This window comes from Equus caballus, chromosome 28 (assembly GCF_041296265.1).
Source record: "Equus caballus isolate H_3958 breed thoroughbred chromosome 28, TB-T2T, whole genome shotgun sequence".
Classification (NCBI taxonomy): Eukaryota; Metazoa; Chordata; class Mammalia; order Perissodactyla; family Equidae; genus Equus; species Equus caballus.
This window is the reverse complement of record NC_091711.1, coordinates 21,163,368-21,188,432: the sequence shown is the minus strand read 5'-3', so window position 1 is coordinate 21,188,432 and position 25,065 is coordinate 21,163,368. Positions and strand designations below refer to the sequence as shown.

The window sequence follows — 25,065 nt, the reverse complement described above, 5'->3', positions numbered from 1 at the left end:
AACATTAGCAGTATGTTTGCCCAAGACAAAATAGAATTGTTTCTGTTACCTCCCTTTGTTAGATATTACACTCCTGTCCTTGCTGCCTGAGACAGCTTGAGAGTGGGAGGGAAAAGCAGTTACATCATGGTAATTAGCATCAAGTTAATGCATACCGAGCTTTGAGTAAACTGAACCTTTGTCTTTGAATTTACACGATTGCATTTTTCATATGTCAGATTTGTACAGTTATGTTTTTTGGAATGAAGTGTAGGAGATCAGACTTTTGTACCTAGTTAAATTTAGCCTCTCATTCCCACCTCTTTCTGGATCCCGATTCTGTCATCTCACATGTTTGCGGACTTACTGAGCTTCAAGTCATCTACAGATTGGAGAGACATTACTTCTGTTTTCACATCAATAACAAAAGTTTAGAAGAGTCAGGCATTAGGGACCCAATAATGCATTAAAAAACACCTTCTAGGTTGTTCCTCTTGGTCTAATGCACTTAGTTAAATTAGCATATATTTTCTATCTTGCCTGCAGGAATCTCATGTTACTATATAATAATCATCATTTTCAGAGCTCCATATTTCATCCAGTGCCATATTTCATCCCATAATTTAATTTCCCTATATTTCCTTCAGTTTTTCTCATATGTGATTTTGTTGTTATTGTTGAGTCTGGATAACATCCATACAGCTGTTCCATGATCTGTAAGTCAGGTGACCTTGTGAAGGAAGGAACTGAAATTGTATTATCATCAAAGCTGTCTCTTTATGAGCTTCACTCATTACTAGGACCTCACAGTCATCCTTTTGTCTTCTTTTGGGGCCCTACCCATTCACAGTAAAGCTTATGTGTCAGTTGGAATCCACCTTATTCTTCTTTGTGAAGACTGACTTTGCCCAACTCTAGTCTTAAACCACCTGTTTTCTTCCATAACCCCTTAAAGACTGCCAACGGTGCTTTGATCAGAGACATCATCTAGGGATTCTGGAATAAGTTATGTAGGCCAGGAGGCCCACATAGAGTAGCTATGTGTTTTCTTTAAAATCCTCCTCTTTTGAGGACTCAGCTTCCTCTTAACATTTCTTCTTAAATGTTTTAAAGGCGAGATCATATCTTTTAGAGAACAAAGAGAAGCAAAATGGATGTTCTACTTTCTGTTGTATCTCAATCCCAAACAGTGGGTCTCTCTCTTGATTGCCATGTTGTAGCTAACAAGTGAAAAGCAAAACTTTTTTGTTGTGCTTAGCATTTTTGTCAATCCACTAGTTAGGTCAATGGAAGAGTGAAGAGTCGGCAGATAGGAAAGTAGTGGAAGAGGCTGTAGATGATCCAGAAATAGACAACAACCTGGTTGCTGTATAATTTGTAGGTAAATAGTCCACTTTTGGAAAGTGGCTCATTTGCACGGGGTGCTTTTGCCTGGATTTCCCTTTCTTTAATCATATTCTCGTCAAAGGTCCTGTGGGTTGCAAAGTGATAGAAACTCCAACCCCAAAAGAAGTTTAGTGACAAATTACTGAAAAGATCAGAGATGGGACAGACTTTAGGCATTGATTGACCAAGGGGCTCAAATGATCCAGCACTAACAGGCACATCTCCTTTCCCCCTTCCTCTGTCTCTCCCTTTTAGATCTATTCGCGGGGGCTTTCCACATCTCAGATTTAAGTTTGTGAGAAGAAACAAGCCTCTGCCCCAGAGTCACAGCAGCAGCCTCGTTGCTGCATGTTGCCCTTTGAGTCACATGCACATTCTTGAACCTGTCATCGTTATGGCCAGGGCAGTGTCTGGATGTGGGAATGGACTACATTGAGAGTTGGGGAGGGCAGACCCCTAAACAAAAAGTAGGGCTATTGCTGAAAAATGGGGGAAGGGATGCTGAGGTGACAAATAACAAATATCCACTATAATGTCTCTTAAATTCTGATTTTATTATATAAATTGGTGTATTTGATATTGGCTGTTTTTTTGACCTACGGAGGCTTCCGTTTCAACCTAATAAACGTGAAGACTTAAAGTGGAGACAGTACAGTGGAAGGAGCCTGGCTTTTGAATCACAAGTTGAGATTCAAATTCCAGCTCTATTATGTGTAACTCTATTATGTATCCTTATTGTTGAGAAATTTAAGGGCACCTAGTAAATAACACCCTTCTCTCCTGCTTGAATTCTGTCAAGAGAAAAGACAAAGATTGGTATGTAGGAATAAAAATACTAGTTTTATTACTGACTAAAGCTGAAATGAAGGTTTGTTTTTTTGTGACAATAGTGAGGTTCTAATATTGAACCCAGAACTAAACAGTTATTTGCCCCCACCCTGGGCACTTTGAACAATAGGTTTTTTTTTTTGAACAATAGGTTTTTTAACCTGGGGATCTGCCCCTAATTAACTCAAACCAGAATGCATGAGTCCTGCAGACATCTGCCTTCCAAAAGAAGGCAGAGAGGTGAGGAAGTGACATACGTTTAGTTGCTCCTGGAAAAATCTGTCAGGCAGCTCATTTCACCTCAGTGGTAATGGGTGAGTTGGGAGCCAGAAGTTGTTAAGGAAAATTCCTCTTTGTGGAAACCAGAGGAATGATGACACACATGCCCCCAACACACAGACTTGTGAATCTTAATTATTTTCTCTTAAATTAATAATAATAATTTATTTTAGAGTTGCCATGATGGTTCAGATACCAACGTATTTTGGGTATGAAAACTCAGGGAGATTATCAAATAACCACCGTCTCCAGTTTTTGAAGTTGGGTTATTATAATAATTGATGTGTGATTAGGAGGAAGCCCACTTTGCCTAGGAGATGAGTAAAATTGGTAATAATTGGGCAAGCATAAGGATTTGTGAAATGGGAGGAAGCAGGCAATGAAAGAAAATGTCTTACAGAGTCCATAACTATCACATCCTTGCACATTTAACCCAGGCAAGCAAACTTCTCTACCAGCTGGTGTGGATTCGAAGTTTTCAGCCCATTCTCCTGTGCAGTGGTTCTCACAGTGCACTCCCTGGATACATGGCATCATATCACCTGAGAATTTGTTAGAAAAGCAAATTATGGAGCCCACCCTAATCCGACTGAAACTAAAACTCTGGAGATGGGGCCCTGCAATCTGTATTTTAACAGTACCCTAGGTGATTTTGATGGATACTGAACTGTGAGAACCACATACCATGTTTTGCAAACATCCCGATGACAGTTTCATAGCTGAAGATTAATTTCACTTGGCAGTAATCTTTTCTAGTTCCTAATCATTAAGCTTTTTATTTATGAAATGTGGGGCAGGATATTTGGGGGGAGAGAGAGGTTGAATAGGTAAAATAGAGTTTAGGCTTGAATGCCAAACAGGCATGAGCAATGGGATTGTATTTTCATCCTATAAATTTACATATAGGGGTCTGATGCCTACTTATAAAACTAAATGTAGCAGCAAAATGCAGAAGGGAATGGATGTAGGAGATACTAGAATGAGAGAACCTGCAGGGGTAGTGTTATAATTTGTTCAGGGGGACTTGAAGATCAGCAAGAAAAACGATAATGTAGAAGAGGATTTTCAAAGGAGGAATTAACTGAAGGGAAGAATTTAGTAACTGACTAAAGCTGGGGTGGATGGAATCAAAGATGATTTCCGATCTCAAGCCCAGGTGATTAGGATAATGGTGAGAGGGGGAGGGAGCTCTAATTAGGGAGTGAGAAGAATCCATTGTTGGGCATGTTAAAAACTTTGAGATGATTGTTTAAAGGATGTATATGGAGAAAGAAGAGTTGAACTCTCATCTTCTGGAAGTTTAGAGTAAGGAGAACTTGAAAGTATTGTCAGGAAAAATTAAAGTAATGCATCCATTCATTCCTCAAACATTTATTGAGTGTCTCCCATGTGCCTGGCACATTTCTAGGTTCTCAGGATATGATAATGGATAAAAACCTGTGCCCTGCCTTCAGAACTAATATTGTTGGTGGAGGGAGACAAAAAGATAACAAATAAATAAATGAACAAGATAATGGCAGATAATCCTAAGGGCTAGCAAAGAACATAAAAATAGAGTAACAGTAAAGAGTGACTAAGGGGTAGGGAATTTCTTATATAGCCAGTCAGGGGAGGACCTAAGGCGGTGACATGTGACAGAAATCGTGGTGGAAGATCGTTTTAGGAAGCCAAACTTTAAAGCCATCTTTAAATTTCTCAACAATGAGGATACATAACAGAGCTACACATGGCGTCACAGAGGGGCCAAGGAGAATTGCAAGAAAGTGTATTAGAAAGTTTGTTGTGCTTTTTGCCCTTTCAGGGGTTATTCTATATGAAACGTTTAGAGAAATAGGATTGTATGTTAGAAGAAACATGGACTTGGAGATATCCCAGCTCATTGGTTTCAGGCATTTGTTAGCTGTGCAAAAACAACTCAATTTCTCTGAAGCTTACTCTTCTCAGTAGAGTAAGGCATAATAACACCTCATGGGATTAAATTGTGGTGATTAAATGAGAGAATGAATTTAAAGCAACTAGTATAGTGCTTGGAACATAAGTGCTTAATGATAACTATTAATAACAGTCATACTGAATGGAACATAAAATTCAGTCATGTGAAATGCAGTTTCATTTAGTAATGGTGAGATCTAATGTGTTTTGATATACAATTTTATTTAGAAGTTATACTTTGATTTTTTTATCATGTAAAACATTTTAAAGGCATGAGATGACAATTAAATATTTTTTTATAATTCAATGGTATACTGTGATTAGCTACCTGATGACATTTAGAAAGTACACTTATATGCATAATACCCTAAGATGGATTTTATTAACTCTTAAATGTTTTCTTCTGCAGATATGTACATCTCATGCTTGATGTGAAGAAACTAGTCATGGGCCAAAGGTCAAGATACTTCTCTGGGAAATGCTGCTGATGCTGCTGTACAAAGTCATACAATGAGTGTGTGGTTTAAGAAAGATTTTGATATTTAGAAGATTTTCATCTTGGAAATATATCAAGTGAAAATTAGAGTCTTTTGGGAAACATTTTCCTCCTAATAAATTATACTTGTAATGGGCGACATGGCAAACAACTCAGTTGCATATGGTGGAGTAAAAAACTCTTTGAAGGAAGCTAATCATGATGGAGACTTTGGAATTACGCTCGCGGAGCTGCGGGCCCTCATGGAGCTCAGGTCTACAGATGCATTACGAAAAATACAGGAAAGCTATGGCGACGTCTATGGAATTTGCACCAGGTTGAAAACATCTCCCAATGAAGGTGGGTTTTATTACGTTCATTTTTAGTCCTTTGTGTGAGAGTTCAGTATATTTGGCTCATCATAAACATGTTTATATTGTCCTGGCTATTGTAGGATTATCCCATAATTTTAGTGACGTTAAAGATGAGTCAGCTCTCTGATTCAGTTGAAGTAACTTTAGATCAAGAAAATAATGTTGCAAATTAATTTATATCTTTTAGGTTGGTGGGAGGAAATATTTTGTACTGTTGGACATATTATTGCTGCTTGTTTACAATAGCAAGATTGTCTTTCCCCTCGAGCTATAGAGGATGGAACCCGGCTTGGTGGCCCTCAGGGGATTCAGTGGAAATACACTCGGCTCAGGATCCTTCATTTCGCCACCTGGCTTAAAATAGTTGTCACTGCCAGTAGCTGCCCAAGTTGTTTTTAACCTAAACTTTAATAATTAGTTCAGAAGGTCCTAAAGCAAATGGAGTATATGTTAGATGGCAGTTTTCTACCTAGCAGACATTTCCTTTGATTAAAAATAGTTTTCAGTCTTAGAATTATGTTCATTTTCCCTATGTTCAAGGAAGGCTTTGGTTTTATAATTCTTGCTTTGTAGTAAGTTTCTTTTTGAGACTAAAGAAAGGAAAATTCACTATAACTTCACTGCATTATGGTCTTTGAAATGGTGTGAGAAGGATGACCTTTTGTATACGATCACGTTGAATATAAAATTAAGGTTAGGAAGTCTCAGGAAGGAGTTTCCAGATTGCAAAGGAGCAGAGTGGATATGTGAGGATGAGTGTTTGCTGGTTAGAATTTATTTTAGTAAGGATGGGAAATTACTAATGTTAAAACTTGAAGTATATTGGTATATATTCCAAAGGCACTTATAGAGAAATTATGTAAAAGTGTTTTCTTAACATTTTTTCTGAAACACCTTATGCCATGGTACTACTTGTGGTACAACTTAAAGTAATAGCAAAAAGTTATTTCCAAAATTGTTCAAGAGTTTTAAGTCACACTAACAAATTCCTTAAAACCTTTATATAATTCTCTGTGAATTGCTAATTGTTTTAATGGTAGATAGTTACTTTAATTTTTCTGAGGTAGCATGATCTTGAGGGCGCCAGTGTCCACCTTCGCACACATCCTAAAAGGGCTTCCTCAGATCACTTGCAGTATGTTCTCTTTTCCGCAAGACTTGTTGTTAAGTTTTCCCGATTTTCTGGATCATTTCCTCAAGTCAGAATCCTAGAAACATGAACTTCTTAGTCATACCTTAAATACACTGTGCCGTTTTAATGATAGCTGGGCTCCCTCTTGTTGGTGTAAACTCAGGGAATCAGAAATAGGCCCATGGACTTTTATAGACAGTAATTTGACAAAAATCAGAGCTTGTTCATTATGCAAACCCACTTTGAAATGTTAGCTAACTTTATATCACTTTAGAGATTGTACATTAATATGCTATTCTCAGTTGGTAGATTTATTAATTCAACTGTATGTACTTACTGCATTTAATCTAAAACCTAATAGTTGGATGTTTTGTGATTACCAAATTGATAGGAAACACTGACATAAAAAAGCCCTCGATATAACAACACAGTTTGTTCATAAAAGCATTGTTGAACTTCAGTTTCAAAGCTACACTTAATTGCACTTCCCCCAATCATGTCTTTCTGTTGCTATGCTGTTAGTTAATCAAAACTTTTGTCTTCTAATAACTAAATACCTGTCCATCCTGTGTTCTCATCTTTAATGGACATGATTTCTCCTTAGTTTGCACTGCACTTTCCTTTGTCGTTTTGGGCGGTGCTCCTCATGTTGATTTTGGCTTAGTGAAGTTTATCAAGTGAACTGAAAGTTTTGCATCTATTACAGTAGTTTTTAAAGTCTGGTAAAGGGATGATTATGTACCTCTTTTACAATATGATAGAAGCTGTGGGTGATCTCTAGAAATATTCACTTGACACTCAAAATTTTATGTGTATTACTGCTGCTTTGTGCTGTTAAAAAGTGTATGCAATATTTTTCCCTCTTTTGTTCTTAGAACATTCTTTCTCATCTTCTTCATAGTGTTGTGAGTTTAATTTTTGTTAAAATCTGTACAAAGTTTTATCTTCGCTGTTTATATATAAACAGTTTGTCATTTGGAAATACTCTTTTGAAGAATGTAAAAAAGCCATTTTAAGCATTATATTTGTTTACAATTGTAAGAATAAATAAAAAAAGCAGCTTTCACAGGAATATTATTTCCAAAGTTTAGAACTAAGTTGCTCAGAAAGCTAATGAACATTTTTCACTGATCCACTAGGCAAATGATAGTAAATGAATCATCATCAGGGATAGGTAGCAAGGGGTTTGTATGCCCAAGAAGATGATCTAGATGACAGGTACTCTTCTCTTGGTGTAACCTGCTTATAGTCAGGGAAAGTGAGATGAAAATGATTCTTCAAAGTGCATGAATTTTGGTTAGGTAAAACTGAAGTTTATCTGTCCCTTTAGTTCTTTCCTTCATTAATTCATTCATTGACAATCCAGTCTTTGATCAGATCTGGGTTGTTAATTGTCATATATTTTGTATACCCCCTAAAGAAAGAATTATGTCGGCAGTTTTAATTGTAAGATAACTGTGAGTGTATAATTAAATTACATCCCAATTTCAGAGAAGTTTATAAAATGTAAGAATATATGTGTCTTAGAATTACCAGGATATTGTATCCATCAGGGATCTGCTGTGTGGAGGGCACTTTTCTAGGCTCTGGATGTACATCCATGAATAAAACAAAAATGCCTGCCTTATTTTTACATGAGGGAGACAATTTACGAGACACCTAAATGAAATGTGTAGTTAGTGATATGTGCTTAAGAGAAAAATGAGTGGAGAAGGGAAATCAGAAATATTGGGGTTGTTGATGTTAGATTGCTATAAAGTGTGGAGGAACAATTTAAGACATTTCTTAATAACAACAAAAATGGTAGGTAACATTTAGGTAATGCTTTTTGTGCCAGATTGGTTGTTAACACTTAAAGATATTTAACTTATTTTGTCCTCGCAACAGCTTTATCCTATTTTACAGCCAAAGAACTCACAGCATAAAAAGGTTAAGTGACTTACCTGAAGTCTCACAATTCATAAGCCCAGAGTAGGGGTTCAAACCTTGACATTTTAGCTACCGAGAACATGCTTTTGACCACTGTAGTGTACTACGTGTTATAAAAGTTCATCTCGTACAGCTTGCGAAAAAGATTATGAGAAAAGAGGTACCTGTGTTCTCTCTTCTCAATAGTTTGGGATTTTTTTTGGTTCTTTTGGTGAGGAAGATTGGCCCTGAGCTAACATCTGTGCCAGTCTTCCTCTATTTTTTTGTATATGGGATGCTGCCACAGCGTGGTTTGACAAGAGGTGTGAAGTCCGCACCTGGGATCTGAACCTGCAAACCCTGGGGCCACAGAATTGGGGTGTGCAAACTTAACCACTATGCCACTGGGCTGGCCCTTCGATAGTATGTTTTTGATGGCAGGAATAACATAATGAAGAAAAAATTGGGTTTAAGGTTCTATTTTTGTATCTGTGTGCTTCCTTATTTGACTTGCTAATTTATTGCTTGTTTTTTGGCAGAGTAGTCCTGAAACTTGATTTGAAGCACATTGTATTTATACTGATCAATAGGAAGTGTTTTGAGCCGCATATGATTTTCGTATTAAAAACTTCCTAATGGTTTTGATTACCCATCTTTACTTTATAGAATTAGAACTATAAATTTCAAGGTAAACAGAAATTGAGACTTGTCACTTCATATTTTTAGCTTTATCTGTTAGAAGAAGCACAGATCTTATAGTCCTCCAAATCCAAGAATGTACCTTTATGCCAAAATAACCTGCTTATAACATCCTAACTGCATAAAATTATCATTACAGGTTTTTTTTTTCCTGTATCTTTATTGTTTTCCTACATTGTCTTCTTATTCTTATTCTACGTCATATTTCTTGATCCTTTTAGTTTTACACTAGCTTTTGGTATCTTTTCCATTTTAATGTGTTCCTATGTTCTCTATATTATATTTTACATTGAATAGGAGAATAGACTCTGATAATAAGACTTTTAGAATGCAGATCTCTAGGCCTGGTATCATGTTTATCATTCAATAGTACTGCATTAAACAAAGGATAAAAATGAATTCATAAAAATTAAAGACGGGTATCAGGTGGTAATCTGTAAGAGGCACAGCGTCGTTTACTTGCGAAAGGCAAGAAAACACATGAGACACTAAGCTTAGGTGGTGGTTGCTAAAATTAGGTAGAAGAAGAAGAAAAAAAAGCAAAGGAAGTGAAGAAAGGAAACTGGTAGAAAGAAACAAAAGAAGTATGTGGTAGGAAGCAGGGTAGAGTCGACAGCTGTTGTCCCTGGCGGACTAATGTTTCCATCGTGTTTCAGCTGGCAGTTGATATTTGCACTCACTAGAAGTAAGGCTGTTGGTCATGATGTGCCTTGACCATGTCTTCACAGTGCAGTATGATAAAACTAACATTCACACATGGAAATGTATTTTAACTCTCTAAAAAATCAGCCGTTTGCCCAGGAGAAGTCATTATTGACTTATAGACTACCATGAGAACGCTCTGTTGCCCTGATGTGTGTCCTTGGTTATTCGGGGTGGCACAGCCCTTTCAGGTGCTCAGCAAGCATTTGCATAGCTGTGGTGTGCCAGCTGTGGAGGTTTCAGTACTTGTATGGAGTTACCAGTGAGGGCTTTATATGGATGATCCTACATGACCTTGTCCTAGAAATTGATTGCTGCTGTAGTAGAGAATTATACATTTAATTAATACCTGCTCAGGTCACTAATTTTCATTGCTTATGAATTTTTTGCTAATAGTTGTAACACTGACTACTACTTCTCTAACTTCGTAGTATTAAAGTTGTACTTGATACAACCTGAAGTAGCATAGCTTTAGTTAGAATATTTTTAGGTTCAGTTTCTGGAGTACAGAACTCAGACATTCTGTCTTTCATAACGTTATGCTCTCAGAGTTTTCTTTCTTCCTATCTGGCTGGTCTCGTCAGCCTCCTCTGCTTTCCTTTAGAAGTTGGCGGGCCTCAGGCTTCTGTTCATCTATCCACTTCCCCTGGGTGATGTCATACACTCCTGAGACTTCACATATCATCTGGACGCTGAGGATTCCACCATCTGTAGCTTCAGTCCAGGTGTTTCTCCCAAGCTTTGGGCCCAAAAGCCTAATCACTTCTTTTACGATATCTTCATTTTCTCAGCTTTTCTGAACTTTCCCTTCTGGAAGCATATTTCTCTTTTTCCCCTTTCCAACGAAACTGTTATCCACCTTGTTACGTGGCCTTGACTTTGACAGGAGTCTCTCAACCACTCTCGCTCATTTGGTTTGCAAGACATGGGAATTCTGACTCCCAGCATTGTCTTAACTCAAGGGCGTGTGCTTCTCTGCATCCCCATGGCCCTGTTTGAGGCCGCTGTCTTCTGTGTAGTAATTCAAGTAACAGCAGACTAGCGGCTTTTCCTGTCTCCCTTCATGCTGCTTGTCACTTTCCTGCTTAAAGCTGGCAGTGGTTTCGCATTGCCCTATAATGAAGTTCAGACTTCTCACTTAAGTTAACAAATCTCTTTGGGATCTGGCCCCTGCTTACCTCCTAACGTCATCTCTTCTTTCCAACGCTGCTCCTCAATGTTTGAGGCATAGCAAAATTTCTTAAATACTATTTTGCTAAAGTCATTCTTGTTTCTGGGCCTCTTACATCCTGATCTCTTTGCCTAAAACACCTTACCTCGTCCTTCCTATGACTGTTTTTTCCTCTTAATCATTCCTTAGCTCTCAGGTCAGATATCTTGGAATTCCCTTATCCATCCCCACCCCTACGTGTTGGATTCCAGTTCTCTGTGTACTGCCCTAACATCCTCACCACCCCCGTTGTAATACACCCTGGGTTGTGATTCACTGGTTACTGTCAGTCTGCCCCACCACACTATGCGTTCCTTGAGGGCAAGTGCCAGAGAAAGGCATCCTGTCTGACTCATTTCCTTTTGTGTGTTTAGTGCCTGTCAGTGTCTGGCCCATGGTAGGCATTCGGGAATGAATGCATAAGTTTGATGTTTGATCAGTGATTCATAAATTTGGCAGGAAGGGGGGTCTCCTCCTCTTTTGAAATTGACGATATGATGAGAGTATTAGTTTATTTCCCAAGAAGAAAGCACCTAAACATAAATTTTCACCTACTTTCTTGGTCTGTATGTTTCCACGTGGCCCTCACTTAAAGAAGTCAAGGTGGCTGCTGCCATCACCACTACCACACGGACACATATGTACACACAAATACTGACATAATTTCATGTACAGAATTTGATAAGACTGTGATATGTGCTGTATATTAGCTGTGATTTTCAGTTAAACCCACCTGCTTCCTACATTCCAGTACTCCCCCCTCTTCATTTCCTAAATTGAGACATGATTTTTATTAGTTCCAGCTGTTGGAATGCTACATTTTCTTGTAAGATGTCAAGCTATTGATAGAATTTGCATTTTATTCCATAATATGTCCTTCTCAAATATATAGACAGTACTCTGGAGCAATTATCTATTCTAGAATGAATATAGGCTTTTTTTTTAACTTCCCACAATGGTGGATCCAGACCCCAAAAGCATATATTCTGAGACTGCTTTTGATGGGTTTTGAATCTGTTTTCTCTTTGAAGCTAACTGGGCCGTAAGGAGATCAATACCACGTGTGCCCTTGGCCTCATTACCACTGCATTACAGTCAACTGAGCCAACAGGACTAGGCAGACGATTTCTCGTTATATTTGTTCATAAGTTATTCTTAATGATTTGGTATCATATCTATTTTTAAAACTAGGACCATGTAATCTCATTACCAGTTCCACCAGTTTAGCTATATCTCTTCCCTACAAACTTTGGTTTCTCCCTCCTCACAGTGGAAACCTCCTCTTGCACCTAGACTAACACCCACACTCTGGATTCTATTCCTCTTGCCTCTGCAAAGGCTTTCCCTCCTGCATTAGCCTGTGTCTCTTGTATCATCATTCACTCCTCTACTTGATCATTTCCATTGGTAAATAACCTTCCTTAAAATCTGTCACTCATCTTTAAAAGAATAAAATGGGTTTTATTTACCCATTTAAATTCACCTTTACTGCTTCATTTCTCCCCACTGCATCACACTCCTGGAAAAAAGTTATCTATACTCATTGTTTCCACTTACTCATTCCCATTCTCTGTTCAGTTCTTTCTAATCGGACTTTCTTCCACACCACTCCACTGGAAGATTCTTTATCAAGGTCATCAGCCTCCACTAGTGAAAGCCAGTTGTCCATTCTCTGTCTTCATCTAACTTAACCTTTGTAACACCATCGCATATAGTCGGCCGCATCATCTTTTTAAAATTCCCCTTTTCCAAGCTTCCGTAGTACTACACGAATCTGTTGTGTGCTTGCCCTCCCTGCCTCCTGCGGTTTCTTCTCGGTTGCGTTTGGGTGCTCCTCCCCTGTCTGATCATCAAATGTTGGAGTGTTCTAAGGCTCTTGCCTCAGCCTTGCTCTCTCCTTGTCTGCGTACTCTAGCTTTTAGGAGTTCTCGTCGGCCCATGGCTCCAGAATTGTCTACGTATTGATGACTCCCTGGCTCAGACCTCTCCCTGAGTTCTGAATATGGCTGCCCAGCTGTCTGCAAACATCTCCACTTGTTTGTTTAATGGGCATCTCGTGTTTAAATCTATCAAACAACCATTAACTCCTGCCTCCCTTTTCCAAACCCTGTCCTGTCTTGGTAGATGTCTCTACCATCCATCCACTTAAGGGAATGGACAAAAAAAATCTAGTATCATTCTTATTCTTCTGTTTCTCTTTCACCAGACCTAGTTCTTCAGCAGGTTTTGTGTGATCTCCGTACAGGATACGTGGCAGATCCATCACTCTGCCTCCCCTTCTAAAACCCAGATGCAAGCCACGGTCATCTCTTGCTTTGTCCTGCAACAGCCTCCCAACTGCTCTTTTCCCTCCACTCTCGCACGCTTGAATTTATCCTTCACACAGCCACATTGGTGCGATTAGTTATCTCATGTAACTACCCTGCTATAAAATCTTCTAGTGGTTTCCTTGACAGTTAGAATAAATGCCAATTCTCTCTCTATTTTGTTGTACTTGTCTCTTTGTCTCCCTCCAGTATAACACTAGGTTGCTGAATGTAGGACTTCCCTTGCTCGCACTGATTCCTCAGCACACAGAACAACGCCTGGAAGTAGGAAATGTTCAGTAGTAGATGTTCAGATGTGGAGAACAGACTCTTGTTACAAAACTGTTAACTTCATTATATTTAGACTATGTAAGTTTATTATTTTATATTAATAGAAATTAATTGCCCCCAAAATGGAGTTAAAACCTGTGGTGTTCAGTTTGTAACTTGTCTTCTCCATGACTTCGTTTATTAACTATGATCCTGTAGTTTATGATGTACGTATTTTGTACCTTCTCCTTTGGTCTTTCAGTTACACCAACAAATATTAATGTTCCCCCTCAGCCTCCAAAGAGATTGAGCGACTGGCACAAGATTTCAGTAGTTGAACTGGAACCTAGGTCTTCTAATTCCTAAACCAGACAACTTCATTGGTATAGTGACCCAGATGTGTGCTTGTAGGATAGAAGAATTACAACCTTAGGACCAGCTACATTTTTACTTCCTAAATTCCCTCCAAGATACGTTTTTAAGCTATCTTTAGCTCCATGGCTGTTCTTTTCAGCATTAACATAAAATATTGGTTTGTGTTATATTCAATCTAAGTTAAGATTTAATCAATGTTTATTTTTATTTTTTTGCTGAGGAAGATTCACCCTGAGCTAACATCTGTGCCAATCTTCCTCTGTTTTGTGCTGGCTCAGCATGGCTGACAACAAGTGGTGTAGGTCTGCGCTCAGGAACCAAACCTGGGCCACCAAAGCAGAGTGCGCCAAACTTAACCACTATGCCATGGGGACAGCCTTGATCAGTTATTTTTATAGTTACAGTAGTGATATTTAGAACTACCAGGTGTTATGTATGTAATTAATGGTAGGTTCTATTAAATGTGAGTTCAACTGATAGAACCACTATCTTCAAACAAATTTCTTAGAAAAAATTGAAGACTGACACAGGAGGGATAGCAGTCTTTTATTTTTGCTAATAAGGGCATTAAATCATAAGACAGAACAAACTTTCCCGCTATCTAATATCATCCTTTCATAAAAGAAAGAACATTTAATTTGAGAATCAGTAAGCATGTAATCTCGGAACTTCTCAAACTATAGTTCTTTAAAACAAATAAATTTTGTTTTGTGGAAAACTTCACTGCCTTGATTCCCCTATCCCTCGGTTAAACCATGGACTCGTGTTAACTGTTTGCAGCCATGTGTGATTGGGGAGCATTGCTCTAGTCTGAAGAAACAGTATGTGGGTTCGAAATTATAATTTTCAAGTTTCTTCTCTCATATTGTCTTTCTCCCTGATCAGTTACTCCAGTTCTTCACTGCGTTTCCTTTTGTTACTCTGTCTCAAAGCCTAGAACTCTGTGGAGCCCTTCTGTTGATGACTTTTCTCATCAGAAGTCTAAAATGCATTCTGAACTGCCCAGTATGAACCCGAGTTTGTTACAGTTACTAGTGTAAACATTCTCTGGAATCTTTTCGTTACCTTTAATAAAGTAAATAATTACTTTAAAAATCTATGTATTCCTTTCTCATTGTTTATTCTAACAATATACTTTCTCTCTTCTCTCTCTCCTGCTCTCTGCCTGCCTCTGCGTTGAGATTAATAGCTAAAACATTTAAAGCTGAGAGCTTTCCAGTAATCTGCTGTTTTCCTGTCTTCCTCCTTTGATATTTTCTTAGAATGAGCTCTTGCCAAAAAAAAAGAGTTGAAGTGAATTAAATTAATTGTAAATTTAAATCTATAATGGTAAATTGAAAGTTGTATCATCCTAGTATCTCTGCCCCTTCTTCGATATTCTTAAACTAAGGAAAAATGTCGTTTGTCACTGCTGTGCTTTCAGACCCCCACAATAATGTAAATGTGTATATACTTTTAGCTAATTGGGATGTATCAGGCTTGACAGGACCAGTTGGGTTAAATTGGAGGAGGACTTGCTTGATGGGGTGAAGGAAAGGCAAAATTGATGTTTATCCAACTCTCTTAACCTCTTCCCTCATAGCTTTCTAATTCCACACTCCAGGCAATAAGTTTTAGGTCCTACAGTGTCCCCTTTCCCTTACAGGGACCGCAGGTGCAGTCAGTCAATAGCGCCACCTATTTCTTCAATTGGAAATAAATCCTAAAAGTAAAACTTGAAAGGTCGTCGTAGGTCTCCTGTTTTTTGTGACTTGCAAATTTTTTATCAATCTAATTGTAACAGACATTTTAGTAGAGAAGTTTGAAAGCCTGTAATAGATTAACTTTTCATTGTTCTTCAGTGAGTAAGAGAGAAAAGCAGACTTTCACTGATTAAGTTAACCAAAATGCAATAAGTGAATCAAATAAATACCTTTAAATACTCGTCCATCTTTGGAGGGAAAACACAAGTAAAGGTCAGGGAAATGTTTAATTCTAATATAAAACCTCCAAACTGTCGGGTCAGTTCTGGTCTCTGTCAGTCTACAAGACGGTATAAGATAGTATGATCAAAAATAAGCAGTTGGGAAGAGTGAAAATTCTTAATCCAGTTTTGAATTATCTATTCAAAATGTTCTTTTAAAGCACTGCACATGTTTTTCAGTGATTTAAATTCTATACACTTAGTCTAATACACAAAAATAAACCATTTTGGTAGGGTCTTCCGAATTGGAACCTAAAGTATAACAAATGAATGTGTTTTGTATAAAGTAGATATTTTCATTTGTAAAACTGTTCACTGAAATTTGTTTTCTTTTTATTAGGTTTAAGTGGAAACCCTGCAGATATAGAGAGAAGAGAAGCAGTGTTTGGAAAGAATTTTATACCTCCTAAAAAGCCAAAAACCTTTCTTCAGTTAGTATGGGAAGCATTACAAGATGTCACTTTAATTATATTAGAAATTGCAGCCCTAGTATCATTGGGCCTTTCTTTTTATCAACCTCCAGAAGGGGATAATGCACGTAAGTAAATTGGGGAAGAAAAGAGGACTTCTATGTGTGGTACTAAGTTCACTCATTTACTTACTTGATAGATCGTAATAACAGGTGGGCATTCATTGACTGTTTGCTGTGTGCTAGGCACCATTCTAATAGTGCTTTTAATGGTTCTTTAAATATATTACCTCAGATAATTTTCACAATAACTCTATGAGATAGATGGTGTCACTTCTCGATAACCCTCCCATATATGCATACTGTGTGTCTGGTAGGAGCTAAGCCATATATATGATGTGTCTGTGCCATCACAGGTTTTAAGTTCTTTAGAACATTATTGTGAAAAAATTGGTATTTAATTTGTTTTTTGATTTTTTAAAAAATCTTTAGGAAACTCATATGAAAGCAAAATTCTGTTCTCTTCCCGTCTATTAATTTTCAAGTTCTTAAAATTTGTTGCTATATACATGATTTGGGTAATTTCCTTGCCATTCTAGAAATGTTTATACTACAAAGTATCCTGTGTGATGGAAAAATACGTTATAGAATGGTAGATCTGCTTTAACTTGTAGCTACAAACGGTTTTGCTTTTCTCCCACCTTTACATTTCTTCTTCTTCTCCTTTTAAAAAAATTTATTTAAAATGGATATCCCCGAGAGTATAGTCTAGAATTGCTAGGAAATCTAGCTTGGGTTTTGCTCACTGTATTTAAGTCGCTATAGAGTGAGCCAGAAGTATTTTGTTTATCAGAAGAGTGATTCACCAAAGTATTTGTGTGTGAAAGCTTCATTCTTATGCCTTTCAAGTTATGAAGAATTGAGCAAATATTTGCTAACTCTACAAGTTGGCTTAGGTAATCATTTGAAGTAGTTCCTTCAAAGGTGTGCCTGGAGCTTATGTGAGAACTTTTCTTTTGGAGAATGTTGGTCACAGAATAAGCCAGTTTATCTGAGATCAATGGAGATCGGGCTTTCTTAGCAGCAGCACTGTTGACATTTTGCACTGGAACCTTCTTTGTTGCCATGTTCATTGTACCACCCCCCAAATGAAGCAACCAAAAACGTCTCCAGACATTGCCAGGTATCCCTCAGGGGACAGAATTGCCTGTGGTTGAGAATCGCTAATGCAGAGATAAGAAAGGATTTAGGGAATATTTTTGTCAGTATTGAGCCAAATTATTTTTAGAACTTTTATTTATTTTTATTAGATAAATAGTACATATTTTGCTGTAGAAAAATTAGGGGGAAAATGACAATTCAAAGGAAATGATATTCACTGAAAATCCCACTTCTTAGAGATTATTGCTGTACCATTTTGATATGTATCCTCCCAGATTTTAAAAATATATTTTTGTGTATATATGTGTGTGTGTGCGCTCATGTATGTGTATGTGTGCATGTGTGGGTAAGTGAGGATGTGTAAATGTGTGTCTTTTTATCTGACAAAGGATGCATACCATGTTCAGCAACATCCAGATAAATTCTTTAGTGTTCAGTTTACCCAACTGTCGTTGTGGAATGCTAGGAATTGGTATTCTAGAATTGAGTCAGTTAGCAGATTATTAAAAACTTTTTAACATTTTTTTTCCTAAGACTAAGAACTAAAGAAAACTGTTATCAATGGGAGTGGATTTTGTTACTGACAAAGTCTGGACAAACCTTTTTGGAATTCAGACTGCTTCTTTTATAGGATGTAGTGACAGGCCGTATCCCAAATTTGCTTAAGGAGATACTGGTATTAGATCCAACTGGGAAGATAATCTAGTTGTCAGTGTCATAAGACCAGTTAAAGAGACTCAACATCTCCCAGAAGGTGTTAATAAACATAGAAAGATATTTTTGTTCCATGCTGAAAAGTTAGTGTTTGCACTTTGTGTTAACATTTATTAGTGTACTTCATGTATCTTTTCATCATGTTATGTTTTAACACTACGAGGTAGTAACTTACTTAAAAGGAAACCTATTCATTGTAATCTACCATCACAGAAATCTAAATGGTCACAATTTCTTACTGGTACTGTTTTGTGTGAAAATATGCACTGTAGTCACTAGTGTACTAGTGTTTCTCAGACTCTTTGGTCCCAGGGCCTTTTTACACTCTGAAAGTACTGAGGACTCCAAAGAGCTTTTGATTCTGTGGGTTATATCTGTATACATTTACTATATTCTAAATTAAAACTGAGAAATTTAAAAATGTTAATGCGTTTTAAAGTAACATATATAATAAAATATGATTATTGTTATTAATGAAGTTTTAAGGGAAATAATGAAAAGAGTAGCGTTTTTCATTTCATCATCTCTCTGCTGTCTGGCTTAATTGAAGCTGACTGGATTCTCATCTACTTCTGTGTTCATGGTGTTGTATTAGCACATGTAATGTGGCCTTTGGAAATTTCACTATACATTCATGCAATATGAGGCAAATAGCGTCTTAATGTTATTATAAAAACAGTTTTGGGGCTGGCTCCGTGGCCGGATGGTTAGGTTCGCGCGCTCCGCTGTGGCAGCCCAGGGTTCGGATCCTGGGCGTGGACATGGCACCTCTCATCAGGCCACTTTGAGGCGGGGTCCCATATCCCACAACTAGAAAGACCTGCAACTAAGATACACAACTGTGTACAGGGGGGGTTTGGGGAAATAAAGCAGGAAAAAAACAAAAAAACAGATTGGCAACAGTTGTTAGCCCAGGTGCCAATCTTTAAAAAAAAAAAAAAAAACAGTTTTGACCTCAAGGATCCCCCTGGGGTTCCTGGACAACACTTTAAGAACTGCTTCGTTATGCTATTAAGGCAGACAGGTGCTACATACCACCGAAGAAGTAGCTCAAGTTGGGGATTTTAGAATGGAATATATGCCTTGTGGTAGAAAACGTAGACTGAATTTAGATTGTGTATCTCTCTCAGGTGAATATATTTACAAGGGAACACCTTTGGTAAAATCAATTTTTATTGTTGTATTTATACTTGCATTTTACTGAAAAGATCATTAACATACTTTTTTTCATATATTACTGGTAAACTACAGTCCATTCTTCTCTTTGATTTAGGGATTATTTTTATCCCTCTAAAGATTTGTAATGTTCATCAATAGGAAAAGGATTCAGTTTCTAGAAATATTTTACTGCTGTCTATTTCAAGATCATTCTAACTTTGTGTAATATAAAGTAGAACTATATATGAAATGAAATATGTCATTAATTTGTTTCAAGTTCTCTTTTGAAATATTCAGTAGTTTCGTTATAAATATGCAGGTGAAATTTAAAGCTGAAAATTAAATAATTGTCTCACAGTTTCTTCCCCTTACCTTTTTTTTTTTTTTGAAGATTGGCCATAAGCTAACATCAGCTGCCAATTTTTTTTCTTCTTCTTCTCCCGAAAGCCCTGCAGTACATAGTTGTATATTCTAGTTGTAGGTCCTTCTAGTTGTGCTATGTGCAACGCCACCTCAGCATAGCCTGATGAGCAGTGCCAGGTCCGCACCTAGGGTCCGAACTGGTGAAATGGGCCAGCGAAGTGGAGCGTGCTAACTTAACCACTCAGCCCCAGGACCCGCCCCCAGACCCCTTAACTTCTGTTGCATTGATCTTTAAACTGTTTTGGTTACTTACCTATCAGGAAAAAAAATCTGAGCACATATCTCCAAATGATGTATTTATGAATTATATATATATATTTGTAACTATATACAATGAGTGTATTTTTAAACATATATAAAAATAGAAATTGAAAAATTAAAAAGATGAAATTTTAAATTTTTATAGCATTATTGCATATACATAATTATACTTGATAATCTTGATTTAACCTGATTTGAGTGTAAGTTTGGTTTATTTCAGAACTTGGTTTTAATGTCTCTCTTGCTGAAAAAGAAACTCAAAACGTCAGGAAAATCTAAGTGGAAGAGTGTACTCATTAAATCATGGTAGTTATGTTCACTCCCATCCACCAGTTATGCGAAGGTTTTTATTGAGATGTGACTGGTAAATTCCATCTTCTGATGTCAGTCTGCTGTTCTTGCACACTGTTGTAAAGTATTGCATTTTCATGTTTAACCAATGAGATCAAAACCCACTGAAATGCTTCATTTGGAAGATAATATTTGAGCTGTGTTTCCAGATTGGTGAAAGTGGTCAGCATGGCATTTCACCCTTCGTCTGTTCTTGAGTCCACACTTGCTTTATCTAATTCAGAGAGCAGACCTCCTGTCTTCTGGGCAGGGGGAGTGATAAGGGACAGCTGTCCTTACAGCTTCTACTGTTTAAGAAAATGTAAACCATTAATTCATGTAACTGGTTATTGTACGCAATGATACATGGTCATTTCTTCAGCTTGAATATAATTAAAATAGGAGTTTTAGTATCTGGTGGGGCTGGTGGCACTGGCACTGACAATTGGATCATCCTGCCATCTTCTTTGGAGAACTTTCTTTATACCCTTTGATGGCTACATCCTACTGATGGTTTAGGGATGTTTTTTTGTGAGTTTTCACATCATCCCTTCCATTTCAGCCCCAGTTGATCCTACTCTAGCCTCTGTCTTCTGTCCCTTCACCTGTCCCACATACCTCTCCCAGATTAATCTTTATTCAGCACCCTTACACCTCACATCCTCTCTTCAGTTCATGCTCAGTATTCTGGAATATGCTTCAGCCATTTCTGCTGTTATTCATTTACTCCTTCTTTTCTTCTCAATAATCCTTTTCCTGCTTTGCCTGACCTAAGAGAACCATTGGCTTTCAGAGATTTCAGCTTAACCCTCAATAAGAAATAACTTTACGTAGGATCTCGGAAGAATGTATTTCTTCATGTGAATTTGTAAATAACCAACGTAAGCTTTCAAGAAACAACACTTATCTTTGCTATATGTATATCCTTTCTGTATTGTTCTGTTTTATTTTTCAAAATGCTGGTCATGAGCCACTTAATTGATTCTGAACTCACAGATAGATTATAGCCCGAAGTCTAAAAAGCTCTGTTCCATTATTCTTTTTTCACCATTATCGACCCTACAGTTTTGAGTTTTTGTTTTTTTCCACTCCCTTATCTTTTTCCGAACTCTTCTGCCGTAGAACCTTTGTACTAACTCTAATCTCTCCCTAGAATGCTCTTAGATCTGTATGGCTGGTTCCCTTTTAGCAATTGGCTCCAAGTTCAAACGTCATGGACTCCTCAGAGGGGCCTTCTCTGTTCACCCAACCACAGTTAGCCCTCTTTCTTCATTTGATAGCATGTCATCATGTTTTATTTTCTTCATAGCACGTAACAGTATCTGAAATTAATTATTTGTGTTTTATCATCTGAATTTTTCCTGCACCATCCGCACCTGCCAATCTGAGTGTGAGTTCCCTGAGGAGAGGGAGCTTGTATGTCTTACTCACTGCTGTATCTCTAGCTCCCAAAATAGTGTCTGGCTCCTAGGGTAGGTGCCCAAATAGTTGAATTCCTGAGTAGCACTTTGCTTAACTTTTCATGTTCTGAAAGCCAAGCTTTGGTTATACTCTAGTAAAAGTGATGCAGTAAATACGTATGATTCATAAATAACGTATAATACCTAACTTCATGTCTGTCTTGCCGACCGTATGCAATGTAGGTAATAGCAGTAATCATTGAGTGCAAAGGATGTTTCAGCCACTGCTCTGCCTACTTTACAGGTATCCTCTGATTCAGTCCTCACAACAACTCTTGGTAGTTGGTGGTATCCTAATTTGACAGATGAAGAAACCAAGTCTCAAAAATAATTAACGTGCCTTAGCGCTGAGATTAATCTTCCCCAGTGTCCTTACTCTTAACTAGTACCCTAGACTGCCTCCCTATCCGGGGGGTGAGAATCTGGAGAGGCAGGGAACTTGAAATTGACCTAGGAATCATTCTTGTCGTTATGGAATGCTTTGAGTTCAGTAAGATGTTATAGCTATAAGTAAAATAAATGGGGTATGTAAACACTATAATGAACTTGTTGCGTATCTTTTGCCATCAATTCACAATCTCTTTTGATAAGCATTTTCTTTCTTTCCAAATAGTTTGTGGACAAGTTTCTGTTGGCGAGGAAGAAGGTGAAGGTGAAACCGGTTGGATTGAAGGCGCTGCAATCCTCTTGTCAGTGGTGTGCGTGGTGTTAGTAACCGCTTTCAATGACTGGAGTAAGGAAAAACAGTTTAGAGGTTTGCAGAGTCGAATTGAGCAAGAACAGAAGTTCACAGTCATCAGGGGTGGTCAGGTCATTCAGATACCTGTAGCTGACATTACCGTTGGAGATATTGCTCAAGTGAAATATGGTAAGTAAAAAAAGAGCAGCACGCCTCACACTAGGTGTAATATTATTGCAATCTTGTTTACAGTTTAGCACATCATTGCTTTTTGTTTTAGGTGATCTTCTTCCAGCTGATGGCATACTTATTCAAGGCAATGATCTTAAAATTGATGAAAGCTCATTGACTGGAGAATCTGACCATGTCAAGAAGTCTTTAGATAAGGATCCCTTACTTCTATCAGGTATGAATTTCTTTTACAACTTTGAACTTTTCCTCCTCCACAACTGTATACCATTGCCAGCAAACACAGTTTCCCTACAAGCCAATAATATGGAGAGGATTTTATGTTTTTTCTTAGCTTCTACCCTTAAAATCCTTAGGGACCTTTTTTTGTAAGCTAGCAGAGACATTAGAAATCTTTGAATCCGGAGCTATATTGTCCAAATGTGGAATCTGCGTCCAAAAAATGAAGAGATTTGAAACTCAGTTAATGTTGGTGTTATGATAGAAGTAGAATGTAAGCCTATGATCTCTATTGAATTGTTCAGTTTTTCTGTATCGCATTTGTTCTTAAGGCCTATTGAAGTATAAAATTAAAGAATGATTGTGTTTACAGCAAATTAATGAATTCTCTATGATAGTCTGCAAAGGACAGGGTTTTTTTTTTTTTTTAAAGAACTAACAAAATCCTTTAAGTTTACCTAATCCAACTCCCTCATTTAACTGCTGAGGAATGAGTGAGACATAAACTGTCTTATCTAAGACGATATGACTCATAAACAGAAGGTCCAGGGGTAGCACCACATCTACTGGGCAGGATGGAGTTTGCACGTGGTTAAGACATGTTCTGAGCGTGGAGAAGGGAAGGATTTGTTGGAAAAGGGGAGGTGGCTGCTATGTGGGAGGCTCTTGTGCTACCCTGACTGTGATAGCTTGACCTCAGGTTAATTGGAAATGAAGTGAATGGGCTGATGGGAAAAATTACAAGCTGCCTTCTAAAATGATGAATGAGAGGAAGCCGTAGTACCACACCTTGACTCCCAAAGATGCCAGTTCTTTAACTTTTGATTTCCAGGTTCCTACTCTTAATTTTCTAGTATTCTTTATAGAATTTATAAAATTGTACAACAGTTATTTTAAATATATTTTTTAGATTGAATTATACTAGAGTTTGGAGGAAGCAAAATGGTGCCTATTTGTCTTCTATTATTTTCAGATGTTAATGGAATGCTAACATTTTATATATTGTAGGGAAATTCCTGCTGATTTAATTATTTAGTAACTTGGCAGCTACAGTTTTTCAGTTCTTCTTTGTGAACTTTTTGTTTTAATTAGTTGAACATGGTTTTGCTGAAACCAAAGTCAAACCTATGACAAGGGTCACTTAAGTTAGAATTACAATTTCAGGCGTGTGCTTAAGTTTAACTGTTACCTTTTTAAGATTTGCACATATGTGCCAAAAAGCTTACTGCAAAACATCCCACCACTAAAAATCACAGTAATTACAAGTACAGTCACATGCCACTTAATGACATTTCAGTCAGTGACAAACCACATATACAACACTGGTCGCATAAGATTAGTACCATGTAGCCTAGGTCTGTAGTAGGCTATACCATCTAGGTTTGTGTAAGTACACTCTGTGATGTTCGCACAATGACAGAATAGCCTAACGATGCATTTCTCAGAGCATATCCCGATCATTAAGTGATGCATGACTATATATGCATTATAAACACCATTATAAATGGTGAAAGTTTCAGTTGTAATATAGACTTAGGTTTCTTTAAAAAAAATCATGAGATTTGTATGCCTTCAATATCCTACACCACTAAGAACATTCATACTCTGGGTATTTCTTTATATTGGTGTGCTTGTAATTCATTAAAGCAGACAAATATCTTGGATATAAAATGTATTTTAGTGTAATATATACTCATTCCTTGCCATACTTCTAAGAAATTGTAGTTACTGTTAACCAAATAGTCTATAATCTTTCCAAAGGAGAGGGAAGCTAGCTAATCATACTTTATCATCACAGAGTAACTGGGCCACAGTATTTGGTAAACTGAGATAGTCGCCTCTTGCCTTTTTGCCATATATACTTCATGAACTTTCGTGTATGTCTATCTTATTTGCATAATGCTTAGCTCTTCGGGTTGACGTCTTTAACTGAACTTTGGTCCTTTTCTGTTTTAACAGAGATGTGTAGCTAGACGCAGGTTCCTAACACACCAAGTATACCAAGAGAACTCTATAAATTTTCCGTGTTTAAGAAAAGACTGCAACTTTGTGGAGTCCCTTATCACAGGCCGGGTGGGAAAGTTTTCTGCATTTATTTCCCTATTCCAAAAATGTACTAAAAAACATGAAATGCGTTTATTTTTAAATTTATTCTCATGATGCCATCTCTGGCTGCTGTGCTTGGCTTCTTAAATTTAGATTTTTAAAAGCAGTTACTCAGCAGTGGGGTTATAACCAGAACAA

The 25,065-nt window shown here is 37.4% G+C and overlaps 1 protein-coding gene across 4 annotated transcripts in view; it reads left to right on the top strand.

The window, feature by feature from the left end:
- Positions 1 to 4,813: 4,813 nt before the first annotated feature.
- ATP2B1 (ATPase plasma membrane Ca2+ transporting 1) overlaps positions 4,814 to 25,065 on the top strand; it is a 66,745-nt gene continuing 46,493 nt past the window's right edge. For all 4 annotated transcript variants that reach the window (XM_023631607.2, XM_023631606.2, XM_070253951.1 and 1 more), the window contains exons 1-4: positions 4,814 to 5,239; positions 16,159 to 16,356; positions 22,348 to 22,602; positions 22,694 to 22,819. In XM_023631607.2, the coding sequence (XP_023487375.1) occupies positions 5,032 to 5,239; positions 16,159 to 16,356; positions 22,348 to 22,602; positions 22,694 to 22,819 (787 nt within the window). In that variant the 5' untranslated portion in view covers positions 4,814 to 5,031. The remainder of the gene's footprint in view (positions 5,240 to 16,158; positions 16,357 to 22,347; positions 22,603 to 22,693; positions 22,820 to 25,065) is intronic.